Source organism: Acanthamoeba castellanii, assembly GCF_000313135.1.
Source record: "Acanthamoeba castellanii str. Neff unplaced genomic scaffold scf7180000084705, whole genome shotgun sequence".
Classification (NCBI taxonomy): domain Eukaryota; phylum Discosea; order Longamoebia; family Acanthamoebidae; genus Acanthamoeba; species Acanthamoeba castellanii.
Window position 1 is genome coordinate 41,909 of NW_004457350.1, and position 17,942 is coordinate 59,850.

The window sequence follows — 17,942 nt, forward strand, 5'->3', positions numbered from 1 at the left end:
GTTTTATTCTTTCATATTTTTGCTCCTCCCAGTAATGTAACGATGATGCCGCTCTGACACGATAGACCGCAGCAGCAGCGGCAGCAGCGGCATCAGCAGCAGCAGCAGCAGCATAGGCTCAATGCTGCGCATCCCCTTCCCCCCCCTCTACTGAGCATCCGTGGTGGTGGTGGGGGGATCCCCGACACCAGTCTCTATCACTGGTTGCCCTGCGACAGGACGTAGATGGGGTGGGAGAACTGGGTGGCCGACTTGATGAAGTGGACCTCCTGCGTGGCGTAGGCCTCAATACCGCGGCTCAGCGCCTTCTCGTCCTCCTTGAGCTTGTTCTTGGTGGCCGCCACCTCGAAGATCTGCTCCAACTGCGACGCGGGAGAAAGAAAGTGGAGATGGGGTCAACTTCACGAGAGAGCATCGCCAGGAGGCTCAGAGACGACAAGTGTTGAACAAGGCGCAAACCAACCTGGTCGTCGGAGAGAGTAGTCACGGCGCCCTGGATCTCGGTCCACAGTTCGGCCTGCATCGGAACGAGCAGGAAGTTGTAGAACTTGAGCAGCACGTTCTTGGTGATGCGTTCCCTCAGGCGGGTGAACAGCTCCTTGGCCAAGGAATCGACAGCCCTGTGTGTGTCGTGTGTGTGTCGTGTGTTGTGTGTGTGTCGTGTGTTGTGTGTGTGTCGTGTGTGTCGTGTGTGTCGTGTGTGTTGGGTTTGTATGTGTCGTGTGCGATCAATGGACATTGGGAGGGTCGCGGCACTCTTAGTTTTAGCCCAATGGGGCGGGAGGGATAGGGAGAGAGAGAGAGAGAGAGAGTACCGGCGAGTCTCGTCAGCGTCCGACCTGTCCATGGGGAGCTTGGTGTCGGCGTATTCCGTGTACTCCCAGAAGATGGTGCGGGTGCCGTAGAACTCGTCCATCGCTTTGGAGGCCAGCGCAGTGGCGGTTCTCTCCACGAACTTGTTGTACAAATCCTAAATAATAATAATAATAATAATAATAATGATTGGGGGAGGAGAGAGAGCGAGTGGGTTAACGCTGTTGGAAGCGAGAGCGCCAGCAAGCAGGAGGGGGGGCTGGGTACCTTGACGTGGTACGTGAAGAACGGGTACATGTCGATGTTGTTGACATCGACCGAGCCCGCGGCCGGAGCCCAACCGCCTTCGAGGCGTCCGCGCCGCCTGGCGTCCAGCATCTTGTCCACGATGTCGGGCAACCTCCGCAGGATGTACGTCGCACGCTTCACCGCCTGCTCGCGCCCACCAGCCACCACCACCAGCCACCACCGCCAAGCACAACCACAAAACGTGGAACGTGGTCAATGTCGACCACATGTTCGTTGGGGGGGAGGGGGGGAGGGGAGAGGGGATCACGCGTGCCGCGGGGTTGGGCGTTGTGGTGTGTTTGAGGTCAAGGTTGGGGTGGAGGGGTAGATATATATATAAATATATAAATATAAATATAAATATTTGTACCTGGTCGATGAGGGGGGCGAGTTCCTCGCGTGCGCTTTGCTGGGCGAGGTCGGAGGCGGCCCAGGCGTAGTTGGGGATGTTGTTGAGCTTGTTGATTCCGGCGGCGGTGGCGATGTCGTCCATGCTCACCTCGGGGAGCTTCTGGTGGTCGGCGACGGCCTTGAACTCGGCGAGGAGTCGTTCGAACTGCTGGCCGCCGTAGAGGCGCGACTCCCAGTAGGGGATGCCCCAGTCCTCGGACTCGACCTTGATGAGCTTGTTGTGGGAGTCCACCCAATCGCCGTCGCCCAGGTGCTGCTTCTCCTCGTCGAGGGTCTGCCCGTTGACTGCCGGGTTGCCCTCGGAGGTGCCGGCCAGCAGCTTGTCGACGGCCTGGAGGAAGTTGACCACGTAGTCCGACGCGATCGACCGCAGCTTCACCGAGTTGAGGCCCTCCAGCTGGGCCTGCACCTTGCGCAGGCGGAGCTCGTTCTCGGCCTTGTTGGCGCGCAGCCTCTTCAGGATCTGCGGGATGTCGTCCTGGTACCGCTTCCACGCCAGGTTGAGCAGGTACTGGCGCAGCTGCACCGCACCGATGTTCGACTCGTGCCTCCTGTCGTACTGCAGCTGCTCCAGCGCCTTGATGTCCCTGCGCGTGCACTAGAACAATAATAATAATAATAAGAGTAATAAGAATAATAAGAACAACAACAACAACAACAACAACAACAACAACAACAACACGTGCAAAGGGAGGAGGTAGCGGTAATAATAAAAATAAATAAATAAGAAAGAATAACATAAGAGCCAAACAAACCTGGTAGATCTTCTCCTGGAACTTCTCCGGGTCGGCGTAGCGGGCGCGCACACGCGAAGGCAGCATGGTGGTGAAGAAACAGTGGGCGTCGGGGATCGTGCCCTGCAGGTACCTGTTCACCTGCCTGATCACGGAGCCGACGCGCACGACGTACATGCATACAGGTGTATTAACGTCACCGTCATCATGGCCATCGTGATCATCGTCAGAAGAAAACAGTGTTGTACACGCCGACGGGGCGATGAGAGATTGTGGGAGCGGCCATCATCGTGGTACCGATCATGAGAGGCGGGGGGGGGAGGTGGACAGTTACCTGGCGGAGGTGAAGCGCTGCAGGTGGAAGTGGAGCTTGGTGTAAACAAAGGTGGTGCGCGAGAACTCGGGATCGAACTTCTTGATGAAATCCATCATGTCGAGCTTGTCCCAGTCCTTGGCCTCCTCCACGCACAGAATGAACCTGTCGGGGTGCTTCACCAGGTTGTTGATCATCGCCTGCACTTCGCCCGTGGCGTCGGCGTCCTCCTCCTTTGGCCACCAAAGATTTCAGCTCGCCTTCCACACACACACACACACACATACATACATACAACACACACACACACGGGGGGAGGAGGGGGTTGACCAGTCCACAGGGGACGTAAACCGAAACCGGGAGGGGAGGCACCTTGAGCAGGCCGGGCGTGTCGATGAGGGTGAGGTTGGAGCAGTAACGGTACTCGTACTGCAGGAACACCGGCTCCTACGTTGTAGAAATGGTGTGTGTGTGTGTGTGTGTGTGTGTGTCGTGTGTGTCGTGTGTCGTGTGTGACGGTGAGAAAAGCCATTGGCCAGCTGCCAGCGAGAGAGCCGGGGGGAGTCCAACCTCGGAGAGCTTGTTGAGCTTGTTGCGCTTCTGGAGCTCCTCGGGGAGGTCGGAGAGGGCAACGACGACGTCGTGGTCGTACTCGGGGCCCTTGAGCAAGGGGTCGCGCTTGAGCGTCACCCGCGGCCTATCGCACTTGGGGTTGTTGATCAGGTTCAAGAACAGCGGGCGCTTCGTTGCCTGCCGGGTCGAATGGGTCGATTCCGCCATCATTCCCCGCGGTCGTACATGCACATATACATTTACATGCATACATACGGACACACACACACACAGAGGCATATGAAGAATGAGTACCACCACCACCACCACCACCACCACCACCCTACCAACTACCGGCCCAGTGTGGGGGGGGAGCGGCGTGTACCCCGTAGCCGGTGAAGGTGACGTGGTGGCCAAGGATGCCTTCGATGATCGACGACTTGCCGTGGCCCTGGTGTCCGATCACCACGATCTCGGGCGCCGCCACCTGCGTGTTCAACCTGGGTTGGGGAGGGGGGTTGGGGGGGATGAATCAACGAATCGTTTCAACACCTCGAGAGAAGTGGCCACGTCCACACATGTATGTATGTATCTATATCTATCTATCTATCTATGGAGGTGGGGGGGAGGTACTCGCGGGCGAAGGTCTGGAGCTTGTCGTAGGAGGCAAACACCTCGGGGTGGTCGGTGTAGGGGAAGTGCTTGTACATCTCCTTGTAGCCCACGCCCCCGGTGCTTTCGTAGGGGATGGCCTCGAGCTCCTGGACCTCGCCGTCATCGTCCTCGGCCTCCTCGGCCCTCCGCCGCTCCTCCTCCTGCTTCTTGCGGTCGGCGAGCTCCTTCTTCTTCCGGCGCTCCTCCTCGCGCTTCTGCTTGGCCTCCTCCTTACGCTTCTCCTCCTCGCGCTTGCGCTTGCGGTCCTCCTCCTCGCGCTTCTTGCGCTCCTCCTCGCGCCTCTTGCGCTCCTCCTCCGAGTCGGGCTCGACCTCGCGGGCCTCCTCCGAGTCAGCGGGCTTCTTCTGCTCGTGGCTCTTCCTCTTCTCCGTGTCGTAGTCGGATGACCTTCCGCCTGGTGTATGTGTGTGTGTGTGTTGGATGGGTGGGTGCGTGAGTGTTGGAGGTGGTTGTTTGTTAATAATTGATGTTGTTCGTTGTTGAGGTGTTGTCGATGTTGAGGTGGAGGTGGAGGTGGAGGTGGAGGGTGGAGGTGGTCGATTGTTCATCATCTCATGTGTACTGTCGAGCAACCGAGAGAGGGTCCCCGAAGGGGAAGGAGGCCAGCGAAAAGGAAAAGGAAAAGGAAGCGAGGGATGGGATACTATACCAGGGACGTCCTCCTTCCTTCCCTTCTTGGTGTCCTTTTCCTTCCTGTTCTTGAACATGGTGGTGGTGGCTGGTGGTGGCTGGTGGTGTACTTTCTTTCCTCCCTCGGGCTGAGGATGTTCCGAAGATGAGCGGACGGAGAAGAAAGTGCTTTTGGCCGGACGGGTGGAAATCGAAGTTGGGACAAAGAGAGGGGCCTGCCAGTTGACCACCGCAGCGTACACCGCTCATTGGTCGCAAGACTCGTGAGCAGACGCTCCTGCCCATATTAGTCCACCCACCGAGGCTAGCAGTATAAGAACCAAAAAAAATGAAAAATGAAAATAAAAAAGTTAGGTGCATTTTTCATTTTCAGGCTCTGTTTTCCTGACCCTTTTCTTTTCGGCGTTGGTGTGGCGCGAGTAACAGCAGCAGTTCACACAAGACCGAAGATGGCGTCGAAGCTGAGGGATTTGATCAAGGCGGTGCGCAACTGCAAAACGGCCGCCGACGAGCGCTCCGTCATCGCCAAGGAATGTGCGGCCATTCGCGCTGCATTCAGGGAGGAGGACTCTGAGACGAGGCACCGCAATGTGGCCAAGCTACTGTACATCCACATGCTGGGCTACCCGACTCACTTCGGCCAGATGGAGTGCCTCAAGCTCATTGCCTCCCCCTCCTACAACGACAAGCGCATCGGCTACCTCGGTCTGATGCTGCTACTTGATGAGCGGCAGGAGGTTCTCATGCTCGCCACACATTCGCTTAAAAGGTACCCCCTCGCGCGCCCTACCGAGCTTACCTCTCTGACACTTCATCCCCACCACCACCATACCACCACCTTAAGCGATTTGAACCATGCCAACCAGTACGTGGTGGGATTGGCCCTGTGCGCGGTGGCCAACATCTCGTCACCCGAAATCGCGCGCGACGCTTCCTCCGACGTTCAGAAACTGCTCGGCAGTTCCAATCCCTACCTTCGCAAGAAGGTACCCCCCAAAGCCTTGCCCATCTCTTCCCTCTCTCTCTTCTCGGCCCAGCCACAAACTGATGAATGAGGCCGCATTCATTCATTCACTGGAATGGCTAGGCGGCATTGGCGGCGGTGCGCATCGTGAGGAAGGTGCCTGAGGCCATCGAAAACTTCGTGCCGCGGGTCAAGTCGCTCCTCACCGAGCGCAACCACGGCGTCCTCCTCACCGCGGTCACCCTCATCATCTCCCTCTGCGAGGCCTCTCCCCCGGATGCTGGCGTCATAGATCTCTTCCGCAAGCTCGTGCCGGCGCTCGTGCGCATCCTCAAGAATCTTGTCATGTCCGGCTACGCGCCCGAGCACGACGTGCAGGGCATCACCGACCCCTTCCTCCAGGTCAAGGTCCTCCAGCTCCTGCGCCTCCTTGGCCGCGGCAACACAGAGGCCTCCGACGCCATGAACGAGATCCTTGCCCAGGTAATCTTCTTCCTCCCCTTCTTCTGTTATTTACTTCTTATTTATTTATTTATTTATTTATTGTTTCTATTTTCTGTTGTATGTATGTATGAGACACATTGTTGGCAGCCCCACGGCTTCAACTGTCCTTTGCCTTTGCCTTTGCAAGACCTTGTCGCCGCGGAGGGAGTAACGTTTTGACATCCATGCCGTGTCGCGGGGGGGGATGCGTAGGTGGCGACGAACACAGAGAGCCTGCGCAACGTGGGAAATGCGATCCTGTACGAGTGTGTGCAGACGATCATGAGCATCGAGGCCGAGGCCGGCCTGCGCGTCCTTGCCATTAACATCCTCGGCCGCTTCCTCCTCAATCGGTACACGTGGACCAGTGGACCACGACACGACACGACCAACGACACGACACACGCTCACATGCCACACAACAATTCGACAGGGACAACAACATCCGATACGTGGCGCTCAACACGCTGGCCAAGGTGGTGGGCCGTGACTCGGCCGCCGTCCAGCGACACCGCGCCACCATCGTTGACTGCCTCAAGGACTCGGACGTTTCCATCCGCCGCCGGTGCGTACCCCCCGCCCCCCGCCCCCGCCCCCAAACACACTGGCGCCAGCGGTTGCTTGCTGGCCCACCCACAACCCTCTCCCCCCCCCGGGGGGGGGAACAGCTGCTGACTTGAGTGTCTCTACACACTGCACGTAAATATTCACCCACCTATCGATCGATCGATCGATCGGTGTGGTCGGTTGGCGAGACAGGGCGCTGGAGCTGATCTACGTGCTGGTGAACGCCGAGAACGTGCGACCGCTCGTGAGGGAGATGACCAATTTCCTGACGGTGGCCGATCACGAGCTGCGACCCGACCTGACAGCCAAGATCTGCGCCGTCGCGGAGCGCTACGCGCCTACGGCCAAGTGGCGCGTTGACACGGTGCTGCGGGTGATGGCGCTGCCGGGCCATCACATCTCCGAGCGAATACAGTCGTCGTTGATCGGACTCATCGCCGCGACGCCCGAGCTCCACGCCTATGCAGTAGGCAAGCTCTACCTCGCGCTCGCCAACGAGCCTAAGCAGCAGGTAGCGCGTGTGTCGTGTAGCGTGTGTTGTGTGTCTGTGTCGCATCTCACGCGGTTCTTCAATCGGGTGGTGGTGGTGGTGGTGGTGGTGGTGGTGGTGGTGGTGGGGGCAGGCGCTGGTGCAAGTGGCTGTGTGGTGCCTGGGCGAGTTCGGAGATCTGCTGGTGGCCGCCCCGGTGGTTGTGAAGAAGCACGACCCCATAGCCGTGTCTGAAGACGACGTCGTCAGTCTGCTCGAGAAGGTGCTGCGCAACGTCGTCACCGAACCCAAGACCAAGGAATTCGTCCTCACCGCCCTCATGAAGCTCACCACCCGCTTCCACTCCAACACCGAGTACGGTGACTCCTTCGCCCGCCCGCCCGCCCGCCCGCCCGCCCGCCGCACGCACGCACGCACGCACGCACGCTTCAGCTACACACTCACACTCACGTCGCACAGGCGCATTGAGTCGCTCATCGGGCAGTTCCGATCACACATCAACGTGGAGCTGCAACAGCGTTCGTGCGAATACGCCAACATCTTCGCCCGGCCCGATTCGTCGTCGCTCCGCGGCGCTCTTCTCGAGCGCATGCCGGCGGCCGAGGGCGACACCGACGCCGAAGGCAGCGAGCAGGCGGCCGAGGTCGTCACCGCTCAGTCCCTCATCAGCCTCGCTCCCTCCGCTGCCACCAACGGCGCCCACGACCCGCTGGACATCATGAAGCAGTTCTTTGGCGACCTCCCCTCCTCGTCGGTCCCCGTCGCCGCTCCCTCGGGTATGCATCATCACACCCCCAGTCACCCCCATCACCCCCCAATCGCCTGGGGGGGGGGAGCGCACGACGGCTGACGCGCGGGGTGGCACGGTTTGGTTTTGGCTGGCTGGCTGGGGGACTTCTCGGACTACAGGACCTACCACGCGCCCGCCGGCAGCGGCCACGGGGCCTTCCCTGCTGGACATCCTCACCGAGGCGCCGCCGCCTTCGCTTTCCGGACCCTCGCTCCTCGACGTGCTCAACGGACCCAGCCTTGCGCCAGCCTCCCCCGTCATGTCACCGGGTACCCACTCTCACTCTCTCTCCCACCCCCACCCCAATCTCGGGGCGCAATGTGCCACCGGCAGAAGAACAGCAGAGGGTGGCCAACTGACACTGCGCCCTGTTCCTTCCTTCCTTCCTTCATGGCGCTGGGGGTGGGGGTGGGGGGTGCATCAGGAGCGTACCCTCCGCTCACTGCGCTGGCCAAGAACGGCCTCAGCATCGTGTTTGGATTCAGCAAGCCGGGTGGCCACGCCTCGGACACGGTCGTCCTCACCTCCACCACCACTAATTCCACCCCGACCCCCATCACCGGCTTTGAGCTGCAGGCTGCCGTCCCCAAGGTGCGCACAACCAATGCCCCCACCCGAGACTGTGAACTGACTAACGACGAACACACATCACCCAACCCAACCCAACCCAACCCAACCCAACCCAACCCAACCCAACCCAACCCAACCCAACCCAACCCAACCCAACCCAACCCAACCCAACCCAACCCCGTGGCGGCGGCGGTGGCGGCGGTGCAGTATATCACGCTGACTCTGGGATCTCCGTCGGGGACGGAGGTGCCGCCGCACGGCCACGGGGCGGTGACGCAACAAATCACCCTCCACAACTCGCTCCACGGACAGGTACGACGTGCGAAGATACCGTCATAACGCACCCACGCTGCACCCACGCGCGGCGACTCACGCGGTGGCACGCGCGTTGCATGACAGAAACCACTGATGCTCAAGATCCGAGTGGAGTACAGCATCGGCGGGACGAAGGTGGTGGACACGGCCACCGTCTCTGCCTTCCCTCCCGGTCTGTGAGATGTGCTCCATGATGCAGCCCAAGACTTCCTTTTGTGTGTGTTTATTTTTTCAATGCTTTTACCACTCCATGCATCCGCCACCTGAAGTGACTGTTGAGAGTTGGGGTGATGGATTCATCCTCTTTTTTTTTTGCATTCGAATTTTCTTCTGTACAGCCAAAATCTGATCGAGGCCTTGTGGGTTCGTGGGAGGGGAGGGGGGCTGCGAGGGTTACACGCTCATCTGAGATGGTGTCACTGTCCGGCCTGCTCCTTCTTGTTCGACTTCTTGATGAGAGACTTGTGGATATGCGGGATGACACCGCCGCCTGCGATTGTGGCCTTGATGAGCGTATCGAGCTCCTCGTCGCCACGGATAGCCAACTGAAGATGCCTCGGCGTAATGCGCTTCACCTTGTAGTCCTTCGATGCGTTGCCCGCCAGCTCGAGCACCTCGGCCGTAAGGTACTCCAAGATGGCAGCGCTGTAGACGGCCGCCGTGGCACCCACTCGCCCATTGTTGGTCGCGCGTTGCTTGAGGAAGCGATGGATGCGCCCAACGGGGAACTGCAGCCCAGCCCTCGCCGAGCGAGAGATGGGCGTCATCTTGCTCGTCTTGTCCACACCCGCATCGCCGCTCTTGTCCGCCATCCTTTTAGGTGCTCTGGAAGGGATTGAACTCTCTCTCTCTTTCTCTTCTCGGTGTACAGAGAATCAAAACTAGACCCACAACCGACGCAGCCGTTTGTGGCCGCACCAACGGCTAGTTTGCCTTTTCGCCAGGAACGAAAAGAAATGAAAAGAGAAATATGAAACACACCCGCAACCAGTGAAAAGCACTTTTTGTTATTATTATTTGTTTTATAAAGAAAATGTTGTGTCTGGGGCTCCTGCTCCTGTTTGGAGTGTTATTTCCTTTTCTGAGGGGGACGTAGAAGCGACAAGAAAGAAGGAGATCCAAACTCAACATCTTTCGTCTGTAGCTGGCAGCATGGGAACTGAGTATTCGCCTAAGAACATCCTCATCACTGGAGGTGCAGGCTTCATGTACATCATCTCCTCCTCCTCCTCCTCCTCCACCGCCAGGCCCTCCTCCATCTGGCCACCTACTAACTGCCGTTGCTGGCAGTGGCTCTCATGTGGTGAGCCTGCTGGTCAACAAGTACCCGGACTACAAGATCGTCAACTACGACAAGCTGGACTACTGCTCCTCCCTCAAGAACATCGCCTCTCTGCAGTCCAAGCCCAACTACCGATTTGTCGAGGTGCGTCGCTTCTCACCTGCTCGCCCCTGCCCGGCTCGGAGCAAAGAGAGATTCACTGCTGCCCACAACCGACCTGTCGTCCGTGGTATGGTGCAGGGCAACATTCTCTCGGCTGAGCTGGTCAGCTTCATCTTGGAGGAGGAGCAGATCGACACCATTGTCCACTTCGCGGCGCAGACTCACGTGGGTACAGTACCCCCACCCCTACCCCGCCCTTTCGTTCGTGCCGTGGCCCCTTACCCTTCGCCCACTGCAGACAACTCGTTCGGCAACTCCTTCCAGTTCACCGAGACCAACGTGTTGGGCACCCACGTCCTCCTGGAAGCCGCCAAGGTACCGTCCGCCCACGAACGACCCCCCCCCCCAAAGGCCCAGCTCCTGGCGTACTGGCTCTGACCGGGCCCTTTCTTCCTCCCGCCAGCTGGCCGGCATCAAGCGGTTTATCCACGTGTCCACCGACGAGGTCAAGGGGGAAAACGAGGCACTCACCACTCACCACTCACCACTCACTCTCGTGGTATCCGTGAGGGTACTGCTTTCTGGCCTGCGACGTTGTCTCACGCTTCCACTTGGTTTGGCCCGCAGCAAATCGGCGCAGACAACATCTTGGAGCCCACCAACCCCTACGCGGCGAGCAAAGCTGGTGCTGAGCTTGTTGTTCGGTACTCTCCCCCTCCCCTCTCTTCCGACGCCGCTGCAGCGGTCACTCACCACTGTGCCGGCCGTGATCATGACGGGGGTGGGGGGTGTTGGTTGGGCAGCTCCTACCACCGCTCCTTCAACCTGCCCGTCATCATCACCCGGTCCAACAACGTGTATGGGCCGCACCAGTTCCCCGAAAAGATCATCCCCAAGTTCATCTCCCTACTGCGTCGAGGAAGGAAGTGGTATGGTGTGCCTCCAGCTGCTAAGGTAGTGTGTGTCGGGCAAAGGTGCCGCGGTTGAACTTGATGAGTTCTATGCAGCTTCATCCACGGTAGTGGAAGCAACAAGCGCAACTACATCTTTGCCGGAGACGTGGCTGCTGCTTTCGATGAGATCATCCACCGCGGGGTCGTTGGTGCGCCATCCTTGGGTTGTCCCACCATCCGTGATTGGTTTCCCGTAGTGGCCAAAGCTCAGCGGGTTGTGCACACGCGTCGGCGTGTTGTGCGTGACTCCACGCGGCAGGCAAGGTCTACAGCATTGGCTCCGAGGACTGCTACTCCAACCTCGACGTGGCTCGTCGTTTGCTCAAGGCGTTCGGCCTGGAAGACCAGGAGAGCGAATACCTCGAGTATGTCGAAGACCGAATGTTCAACGATCTGAGGTGCTCCTCCTCCGCAAACCAACCATCTCGATCTATCTCCCTCAACCGCCCATCCTATCTTATCTTTTCTTATCTTGTACTCTACAGGTACTGGATCGACGGCTCTGAAATGCAGAAGCTCGGGTGGAAGCCCGAAGTGTTGTTCGAGGAGGGGCTCGCCAAAACCAGTACGCCAACCAGCAGCCACCTCCCACCCACCCGCCCGAGCGGCCACTCGTTGCTCACCGGTGGCGGGTGTTATTCTCGTCTGCAGTCGAATGGTATCAGCACCCGGACCACTGGAACAACTGGATCGCCTCCGTGGACTCCGCCCTGGTCGCTCACCCCAGAGTTGGGTCAGAACTTCTCCCTCCGCCTCGCAAGCAGCAGCAGCAGCAATTGACAAAGCCTCCCCACCACCCACCCACCCACAACAGGCAAAACTTGTGAAGGAGGAGCGCGGCCGGGCAGACAACCAGAGGGCTGCCCGCTCGACATCTCGAGTGGCAGCAAGGACCAAAAAAAGAAATAAAAGAAATAAAAGAAAAAGAAAAATCAAGCACACCCGTTCAGGCAAGAGAGCACACCACAGCAGGGCAGCAGCGCAAAAGGGGGCATTACGTGCCATGCCCGCATTTGCCACCGCTTCGTATTGCTTCTACGAAGAGGACAGTGAGAAGCCCAGTACGTGATCCCCCCCCCAGCGCAGTCCAATGCGCAATAATGGATGAATCTTCTTCTAATATGGGAGATGACGGTGCGTAGCCCCCCTTGCCCTGAAAATCAGGAGCTTCTCCATTCCGCAGTTGGCCCAGTTGCTGGCCGCCGACGCGATCCAGCCCGAGTTCCGTAAGCAGGCTTTGATAGAGATTGGCAAGCGCGCTCTAGGTAGGCCAGCCCTCCCCCCCCCGCACTGTGCCCATTAGTGGCGATGCACGCAACCGCAGCAACGATGGGCGCCTTCAAATTCACTTGGGAGCATCCAGACGTGAGCAACAGTTTCGAGTTGTTCGAGAAAGGCGCCATCGACGCCACTATCCAATGCCTCAAGTCACAGGACGACGAAGTGCTCGAGCTGGCCTCTCGCGCCCTCATCAACATCTCCGTCGATGGTGCTCACCCTCCGCTCCCGCTTCTCCTTCCTTCGGTGCACACCCACGCCCACACACAAACGCGCCTTTTTGCTTGGCGACCACACACCACCCCCACAGAGCCCAGCAGGGACGACGTCTACGATGGCGGTGGCATCCCACTGTTGGTCAACCTACTCCAGCTACCCAACGAAAACATACAGGCCAACGCTCTCTGGGCTCTCATCAACCTCACCAACAACGGTGCGCTGGCGTTGGCCTTCTTCGTCTTCTTCTTCGTCTTCTCTGAGATGTCGCTCTGTGAGTAACATCATCTTCTCGCTGCCGTAGACGCCAACAAGGAGAGCGTGTGTGAGGTGCCCCAGGCCATAATCTGGGTGGTTGGCCTCAGCGGCGGCAACCCCCACCTGCAGGCCTACGCCCTCAAGCTGCTCGCCAACCTGTCGGAATCCGGTGCGGCGGCTGCGCACCCCCTCCTCCCCCCAAGCATCGGTGGAGAGCGCCCTCTCAACCGATATTGTATGCATTGGGGGGGAGGGGGCGCATGCAGCGACCAACCACGGGTGCATGCTGGACTCGTCCGTCACGGTGCCCCTGCTCAAGGTCCTGGTCACCTCGCGCAACATGTCCCTCATGTCCTACGCGCTCTTCTACTTTCGCAACCTCGCCAAGACCGGTACGGACCACCACCACCACCACCGGCAACTTCCCGCATCACGATGGTGTGGTGGCCATTTGAAGACCTTGATCACTGGCGTGCGGCCAATCCTCACCCTTGCCCTTCTCTATTTGTGCGTCCATCTGCCCACCAACAAAAGTGGAGGGCAGGGAGGCCGTGCTGGCGGCGGCTGGCCTGAAGGTGTTCGTGCACCTGCTCAAGACCTATTCGAGCCCGCAGGTGCGAGGACCCGTGCTGCTCATTCTCAACACCCTGGCCCACCACCACCAAGGTACCCCCCCCCCACCAACACCTACACCTCCCTAATGCCCCCCCCCTCTCTACTACGACTGCTACGGCTGCTGCTGCTGTACAACCAACCAAACCGGTGCAGAAGCCACACTCCAGATGCTCAAGCTGGGTGCCCTGCAGCCCCTCATGCAGACGGTCCAAGCCGGTCAAGATGCCGTGATCCTCTTGGCCCTCAACTTGCTCAAGACCTTCGCCGCTGACGGTTCACCTCCGCTCCTGGTTATGTTCTTCTTGCCTTTGTTATCCTCCTTATTATTTATCTTCCATTTTCTTTTTCTTTTTCGCCCAGCCCGCACGCACAAGGTGCTGGTGCGGGTGTTGGCCGATGGTGGTCCCTCCCTCAAGTCGTTGCTGGCCCTGCAGCAGCCCAAGGCCCCCACGCTGCTCGCCCAGTTGCTGCAGACCCTCATCCCACCCGGTACCCCCCCACCCCACCCGCCTCCAACGTGCCCCACTTCCCCCCCCCCATCATTTATATTTGTGGTGTGTCGTCTCTCCCTCTCTCTTTGTGTGTGTGTGTCGTGTGTGTGTGTGTGTGTGTCGTGTGTGTGTGAATGGGTGGTGCCTTCGTGTGCGGTGTGTGAACAGATTGGAGCAGCACGGATGACCAGAGCGCGCGTGCGGTGTTGGACACGGTCCTGGAGTGTCTGGCCGAGGCACGAGTGCGCCCCGACGTGCAGGAGAGCATACTCCTGATCTTCCTCCCCATGGCCAAGCTCGGTACCACGCACCACGCACCACCACCACCACCAGCAGCCGCCGCCGCCGCCACGTGCACGCCTCTTTCTGCTCCTGAAAGGGGCGGTCCCTCGTGGGTTGTGGTGGGGAATGGCCAGGGAACGAGTACGTGCTGCAGGACCACGCTCTGGCGGCGTTCGTGGGCAAGGCCTCCTCCTCCTCGGACGTGGCCGTGCAGCAGAGGGCGCTCCACCTGCTCGCCCTGCTCGCCCTCAACCGTACGCGCCCTCCACCTGCTTCCCTTCCCTTCCCTTCGTCCTTTTGAACACTGGCCTGACCTCACACAACGGCGCGCGCGTTTGTGGGCACGACGACGACGACGACGACGACGACAGCGGGTGGGCGGCTGCGGATGGCCAAGATCGGGGGCCTGAACAAGCTGCTCACTATCCTCGCCAATCCCGACGACGACCCCACTGTACTCACTCTGGCCCTCCTCGCCCTACAGAACCTCCTCCTCGACGGTATCTACGCGCACTTTACTTTCACTTTCACTTTTACTTTACATCCATACGCCGCCGCCGCCGCCGCCGCCAGCGCTCATTGGCTCTTGCAAAAGAGACAACCAAACGACGCCCCGCACTCACACGACTAACGACCAACGACACACAGCCCAGCTGCGTGACATTGTGATCAAGACGCAGCGATTGCGTCTGGGGCCGTTCCTGCAGGCCACGGAGCCGTCGGTGGCGGGGGCCGCCCAGCGCCTGCTGCAGTCGATCAAGGTCTCGCTCGAGGCCAGCGTCAGGTCCAAGGAGCCCCTCCCCAAAGCGGCGGCGGCGGCCAAGCCGCGAGCATCCCCGACCGCCAACCGCGGGGGCAGCACCATCATCCGCAGGCCCGCACAGCCGCCAACGCATTCGAAGCAGCCGCGGACGGCACCAACGACCGCCGCCGGCAGCGGCCCCGAGGAGGATGGCGGCGAAGTGGTCCCCAAGCGAGAGCCGGGAGACGACAAATCAGCGAAAGCGTCGTCGTCGGAGCAGCAGGACGAGCAGGAGGAGGAGGAGGAGGAGGAGGGCAGGAGCAGCAGCAGCAGCACCCCTCTGGAGCTGTTCCGCAGGCGGTCCTCCCAATTATCCCTCTCCACGGTACCGTACCGTGCCGCCCTCTATCCCCCCCCCCTCTCTTCCATGTGCACCTCAGCCACGCGTCTGACCCGATGTGCTGCTGCTGCTGGTGGTGGTGCTCGTGGTGCTGGTGGTGCTGGTGCTCGTGGCTGGTGCTCGTGGCTGTGGTGGTGGCGCTGGTGGTGCTGGTGGTCGTCGTGGTGGTGGTGGTGGTGGTGGCTGGTGGTGGTGATGGTTGGTTGGCCGCGATGGCCGGCGCGTCGTCGTAATCGTCAAAACTACCCAGATCGCGTACAAGGATAGCCGATGATGCAGATGCCGCTGCTGCTGGTGGTGGGCGTGGGCGTGGTGGCTGGTGCTGACCAGACCCGGGCGGTGTGGTGCGGTGCGGTGCGGTGCGGTGCGGTGCGGTGCGGTGTGGTGGGGGCGGGGCAGGGTGATGAAGGACCACCAGGAGCCCGTGGCGGGAGTGCACATGCACAGGTCGGGAACCTACTTCTTCTCGTGCTCCTTCGACGGCACCGCCAAAGGTACCACCGCCGCCCTTCTTGACGACGTTCTTCGTCGTTCTTCTTCTGGGCTCATACATCATCGTGTGTGTTGCAGTGTGGGACACGGGCTCGCAGCGGGTGGTGGGCTCCACCAAGGTCCACCTGGACATCGTGAGCGCCATCCAGGCCACCGACCGGCACCTCATCACCGGCTCCTGGGACCGCACCGTCAAGGTACCGCACCTCTTGGTGGCATCATTATCATCGCCATCATCATTATCATCTGGTGGCTTGAGATGGAGGGTGATGATGGCCCCATTAACGGAGCGGTGTGTTTGGGTGGGGGGGGTGCAGGTGTGGGAGCTGCAGGGCACGCGGGTGGGCCGGTGCACGAGCATCCTGAAGCACAACGGGAAGGTCAACTGTCTCGGTTCGGCTGCCTCCCTCCTGGCCACGGGAGCCTCCGACAGGCTCGTGCGCCTCTGGGCCCTCCAGCGCGGCGAGTGCGTGCAAGTCCTTCAAGGCAAGTCCCACCCCCCCCCACATCTCCCCCGTCCCTCGCCCCTCATTGGCCGTGTGCCACTCACCCGAGTGCGCTCGTGTTGTGTCGTGTGCGTGTGCGCGCGTGTTGTGTCGTGTGCGTGTATGTGCATGCGTGGGTATGTGCATGTGCCGTGTTGTGTCGTGTGCGTGTGCGCGCGCGTGTTGTGTCGTGTGCGTGTGTATGTGCATGTGCGTGTGTCATGTGTGTCATGTGTGTGCCGTGTGTCGTGTGTGCGCCGTGTGTCGTGTGTGTCGTGTGTGTCGTGTGTGTCGTGTGTGCGTGTGTGCGTGTGGCGCCACAGGGCACCAGAGTGAGGTGAACTCGCTGGCCTTCTGGCGAGGCGACGAGCTGCTGTGCAGCGGGGGCAACAGGGAGACGCTGGTGTGGGACCTGGCGACGGGAACCAGCGTCGCCACCCTGCCCGGTCACGGCGGAGAGGTCAACGCGGTGCAGGCCGACGAGTCTCGGATCATCACGGGCGGGTGGGACAAGACCGTCAAGCTGTGGGACCCGCGCTCCTGGCTCTGCGAACATACCGTCAAGGCGCACACCTGGCCCGTGCGCTGCCTTCAGTACGACGCGGTACCACCCCCACGCCAGCGGCCCCCAGTCGCGCGTACACTGAGAGCACACACACGACACACGACACGCGATACGCGACACGTAGGCGTCCAACCGGCTGGTGACGGGCTCTGCAGACAAGACCCTGAAGGTGTGGGACCTGCGCATGTTCGGCGAGTGTCTCAACATGCTGGAGGGCCACACCAACTTTGTGTCGTGCCTGTCCCTGGCCGGCAACGTCCTCGTCTCGGGCTCCGACGACTGCTCCGTCCGCCTGTGGGACATCAGCGCCTAAACCGCTCAGCCGGCCCGCGCCACCGTGTATTTTACGAAGTAACCCAACCACACGACTGTGGGTCAACTTGTTTCCGAAGAAGACGAAGAAGAAGGGGTGTCAGAGCGAGGTGGAGGGGTAAAGGGCCAAAGCACCTTCGTGCAGCTGTTGGGAAAAATGGGAAACAACAACAACAACAACAACGTTCAATCAAGTACAAACAGACAAACAAACAACGAGCCAGCCGATCGCTGCCAAAAGAGACACGGGAAGGAGGTGTGCGCATCGCACGTCGACCGGGCTGCAAGGCGGGGAAGAGAAGATGCGACGCAGCAGCAGGGGTAGTAGTGGTGGTGTAGTGGTAGTAGTAGTAGTAGTACGGAGCAGAGAAACAGGTAATGAGGGCTGGCTTGTGAGCGGTGAGCTTACGACTTGGTGTTGTCCCTGTTCATCTTGAGGATCTGCCTCTCGTTGGCCGCCGAGCCTGGGCGATACCACCAACCACCACCGCCACGGGACAAACAATGAGTCTCTGTCACGGATGGCTGGGCGTAGAAGTGGGCGGGTGGGTGGGTGTAACGGTACCCCTGACCCAGGCGTGCTCCAGGCAGTGCGAGGCGGTGAACCGCTTGGAGGGGTCCTTGACGAGGAGGTTGCGGATGAGGTCCTTGGCCGAGTCGGAGATGTCGTCCCACACCGAGTCGTCAAAGTCGTACTTGACGTCCATGATCTTCTTGAAGAGGGCGGGCGCGCTATCGGCGTAGAACGGCGGATAGCCGCTCAGCCTGACAAGGGGAAGAGTCAGAGAGAGAGGAGAGAGAGTCAGAGAGTTGCCGGCTCGTGTTACGAGTGTGCGTGCGGCGGTGCGTTGTGTCTGAGGGACGGGCGTACAGG

At 60.1% G+C, this 17,942-nt stretch overlaps 7 protein-coding genes across 7 annotated transcripts; 4 read left to right on the forward strand and 3 right to left on the reverse strand.

Moving 5' to 3' along the window:
- Positions 1 to 197: 197 nt before the first annotated feature.
- ACA1_138980 (dynamin family protein) lies at positions 198 to 4,493 on the reverse strand (the record flags this gene model as incomplete). The annotated part of the gene is made up of 12 exons (XM_004336176.1): positions 198 to 362; positions 464 to 620; positions 816 to 970; positions 1,081 to 1,245; positions 1,472 to 2,110; positions 2,268 to 2,379; positions 2,581 to 2,792; positions 2,932 to 3,006; positions 3,130 to 3,309; positions 3,497 to 3,611; positions 3,745 to 4,180; positions 4,436 to 4,493. The coding sequence occupies 12 exons, from the start codon at positions 4,491 to 4,493 to the stop codon at positions 198 to 200; spliced, it is 2,469 nt and encodes an 822-aa protein (XP_004336224.1).
- Positions 4,494 to 4,865: 372 nt separating this feature from the next.
- ACA1_138990 (gammaadaptin 1, putative) lies at positions 4,866 to 8,775 on the forward strand (the record flags this gene model as incomplete). Its single annotated transcript, XM_004336177.1, has 12 exons — positions 4,866 to 5,065; positions 5,261 to 5,402; positions 5,504 to 5,863; positions 6,077 to 6,216; positions 6,297 to 6,428; positions 6,623 to 6,941; positions 7,054 to 7,274; positions 7,380 to 7,696; positions 7,830 to 7,979; positions 8,135 to 8,301; positions 8,488 to 8,592; positions 8,680 to 8,775. The coding sequence occupies 12 exons, from the start codon at positions 4,866 to 4,868 to the stop codon at positions 8,773 to 8,775; spliced, it is 2,349 nt and encodes a 782-aa protein (XP_004336225.1).
- Positions 8,776 to 9,011: 236 nt separating this feature from the next.
- Positions 9,012 to 9,407, reverse strand: ACA1_139000 (Histone H2A variant, putative; the record flags this gene model as incomplete). Its single annotated transcript, XM_004336178.1, has 1 exon — positions 9,012 to 9,407. One exon carries the CDS (start codon positions 9,405 to 9,407, stop codon positions 9,012 to 9,014), a length of 396 nt encoding a protein of 131 aa, XP_004336226.1.
- Positions 9,408 to 9,747: 340 nt separating this feature from the next.
- ACA1_139010 (dTDPD-glucose 4,6-dehydratase) lies at positions 9,748 to 11,759 on the forward strand (the record flags this gene model as incomplete). The annotated part of the gene is made up of 11 exons (XM_004336179.1): positions 9,748 to 9,803; positions 9,886 to 10,021; positions 10,118 to 10,208; positions 10,278 to 10,354; positions 10,443 to 10,550; positions 10,607 to 10,683; positions 10,783 to 10,908; positions 10,987 to 11,081; positions 11,192 to 11,330; positions 11,418 to 11,497; positions 11,584 to 11,759. 11 exons carry the CDS (start codon positions 9,748 to 9,750, stop codon positions 11,757 to 11,759), a joined length of 1,161 nt encoding a protein of 386 aa, XP_004336227.1.
- Positions 11,760 to 11,935: 176 nt separating this feature from the next.
- ACA1_139020 (Armadillo/betacatenin-like repeat domain containing protein) lies at positions 11,936 to 15,266 on the forward strand (the record flags this gene model as incomplete). Its single annotated transcript, XM_004336180.1, has 14 exons — positions 11,936 to 11,993; positions 12,075 to 12,197; positions 12,257 to 12,421; positions 12,521 to 12,643; positions 12,731 to 12,853; positions 12,951 to 13,076; positions 13,219 to 13,350; positions 13,453 to 13,572; positions 13,660 to 13,788; positions 13,959 to 14,090; positions 14,207 to 14,326; positions 14,444 to 14,572; positions 14,721 to 15,199; positions 15,255 to 15,266. 14 exons carry the CDS (start codon positions 11,936 to 11,938, stop codon positions 15,264 to 15,266), a joined length of 1,971 nt encoding a protein of 656 aa, XP_004336228.1.
- A 221-nt stretch (positions 15,267 to 15,487) lies between these two features.
- On the forward strand, positions 15,488 to 17,069 carry ACA1_139030 (WD repeatcontaining protein 69, putative; the record flags this gene model as incomplete). The annotated part of the gene is made up of 6 exons (XM_004336181.1): positions 15,488 to 15,558; positions 15,614 to 15,708; positions 15,785 to 15,903; positions 16,024 to 16,143; positions 16,523 to 16,795; positions 16,881 to 17,069. 6 exons carry the CDS (start codon positions 15,488 to 15,490, stop codon positions 17,067 to 17,069), a joined length of 867 nt encoding a protein of 288 aa, XP_004336229.1.
- A 189-nt stretch (positions 17,070 to 17,258) lies between these two features.
- On the reverse strand, positions 17,259 to 17,775 carry ACA1_139040 (myosin-light-chain kinase; the record flags this gene model as incomplete). The annotated part of the gene is made up of 2 exons (XM_004336182.1): positions 17,259 to 17,515; positions 17,634 to 17,775. 2 exons carry the CDS (start codon positions 17,773 to 17,775, stop codon positions 17,259 to 17,261), a joined length of 399 nt encoding a protein of 132 aa, XP_004336230.1.
- Between the last annotated feature and the right edge of the window lie 167 nt (positions 17,776 to 17,942).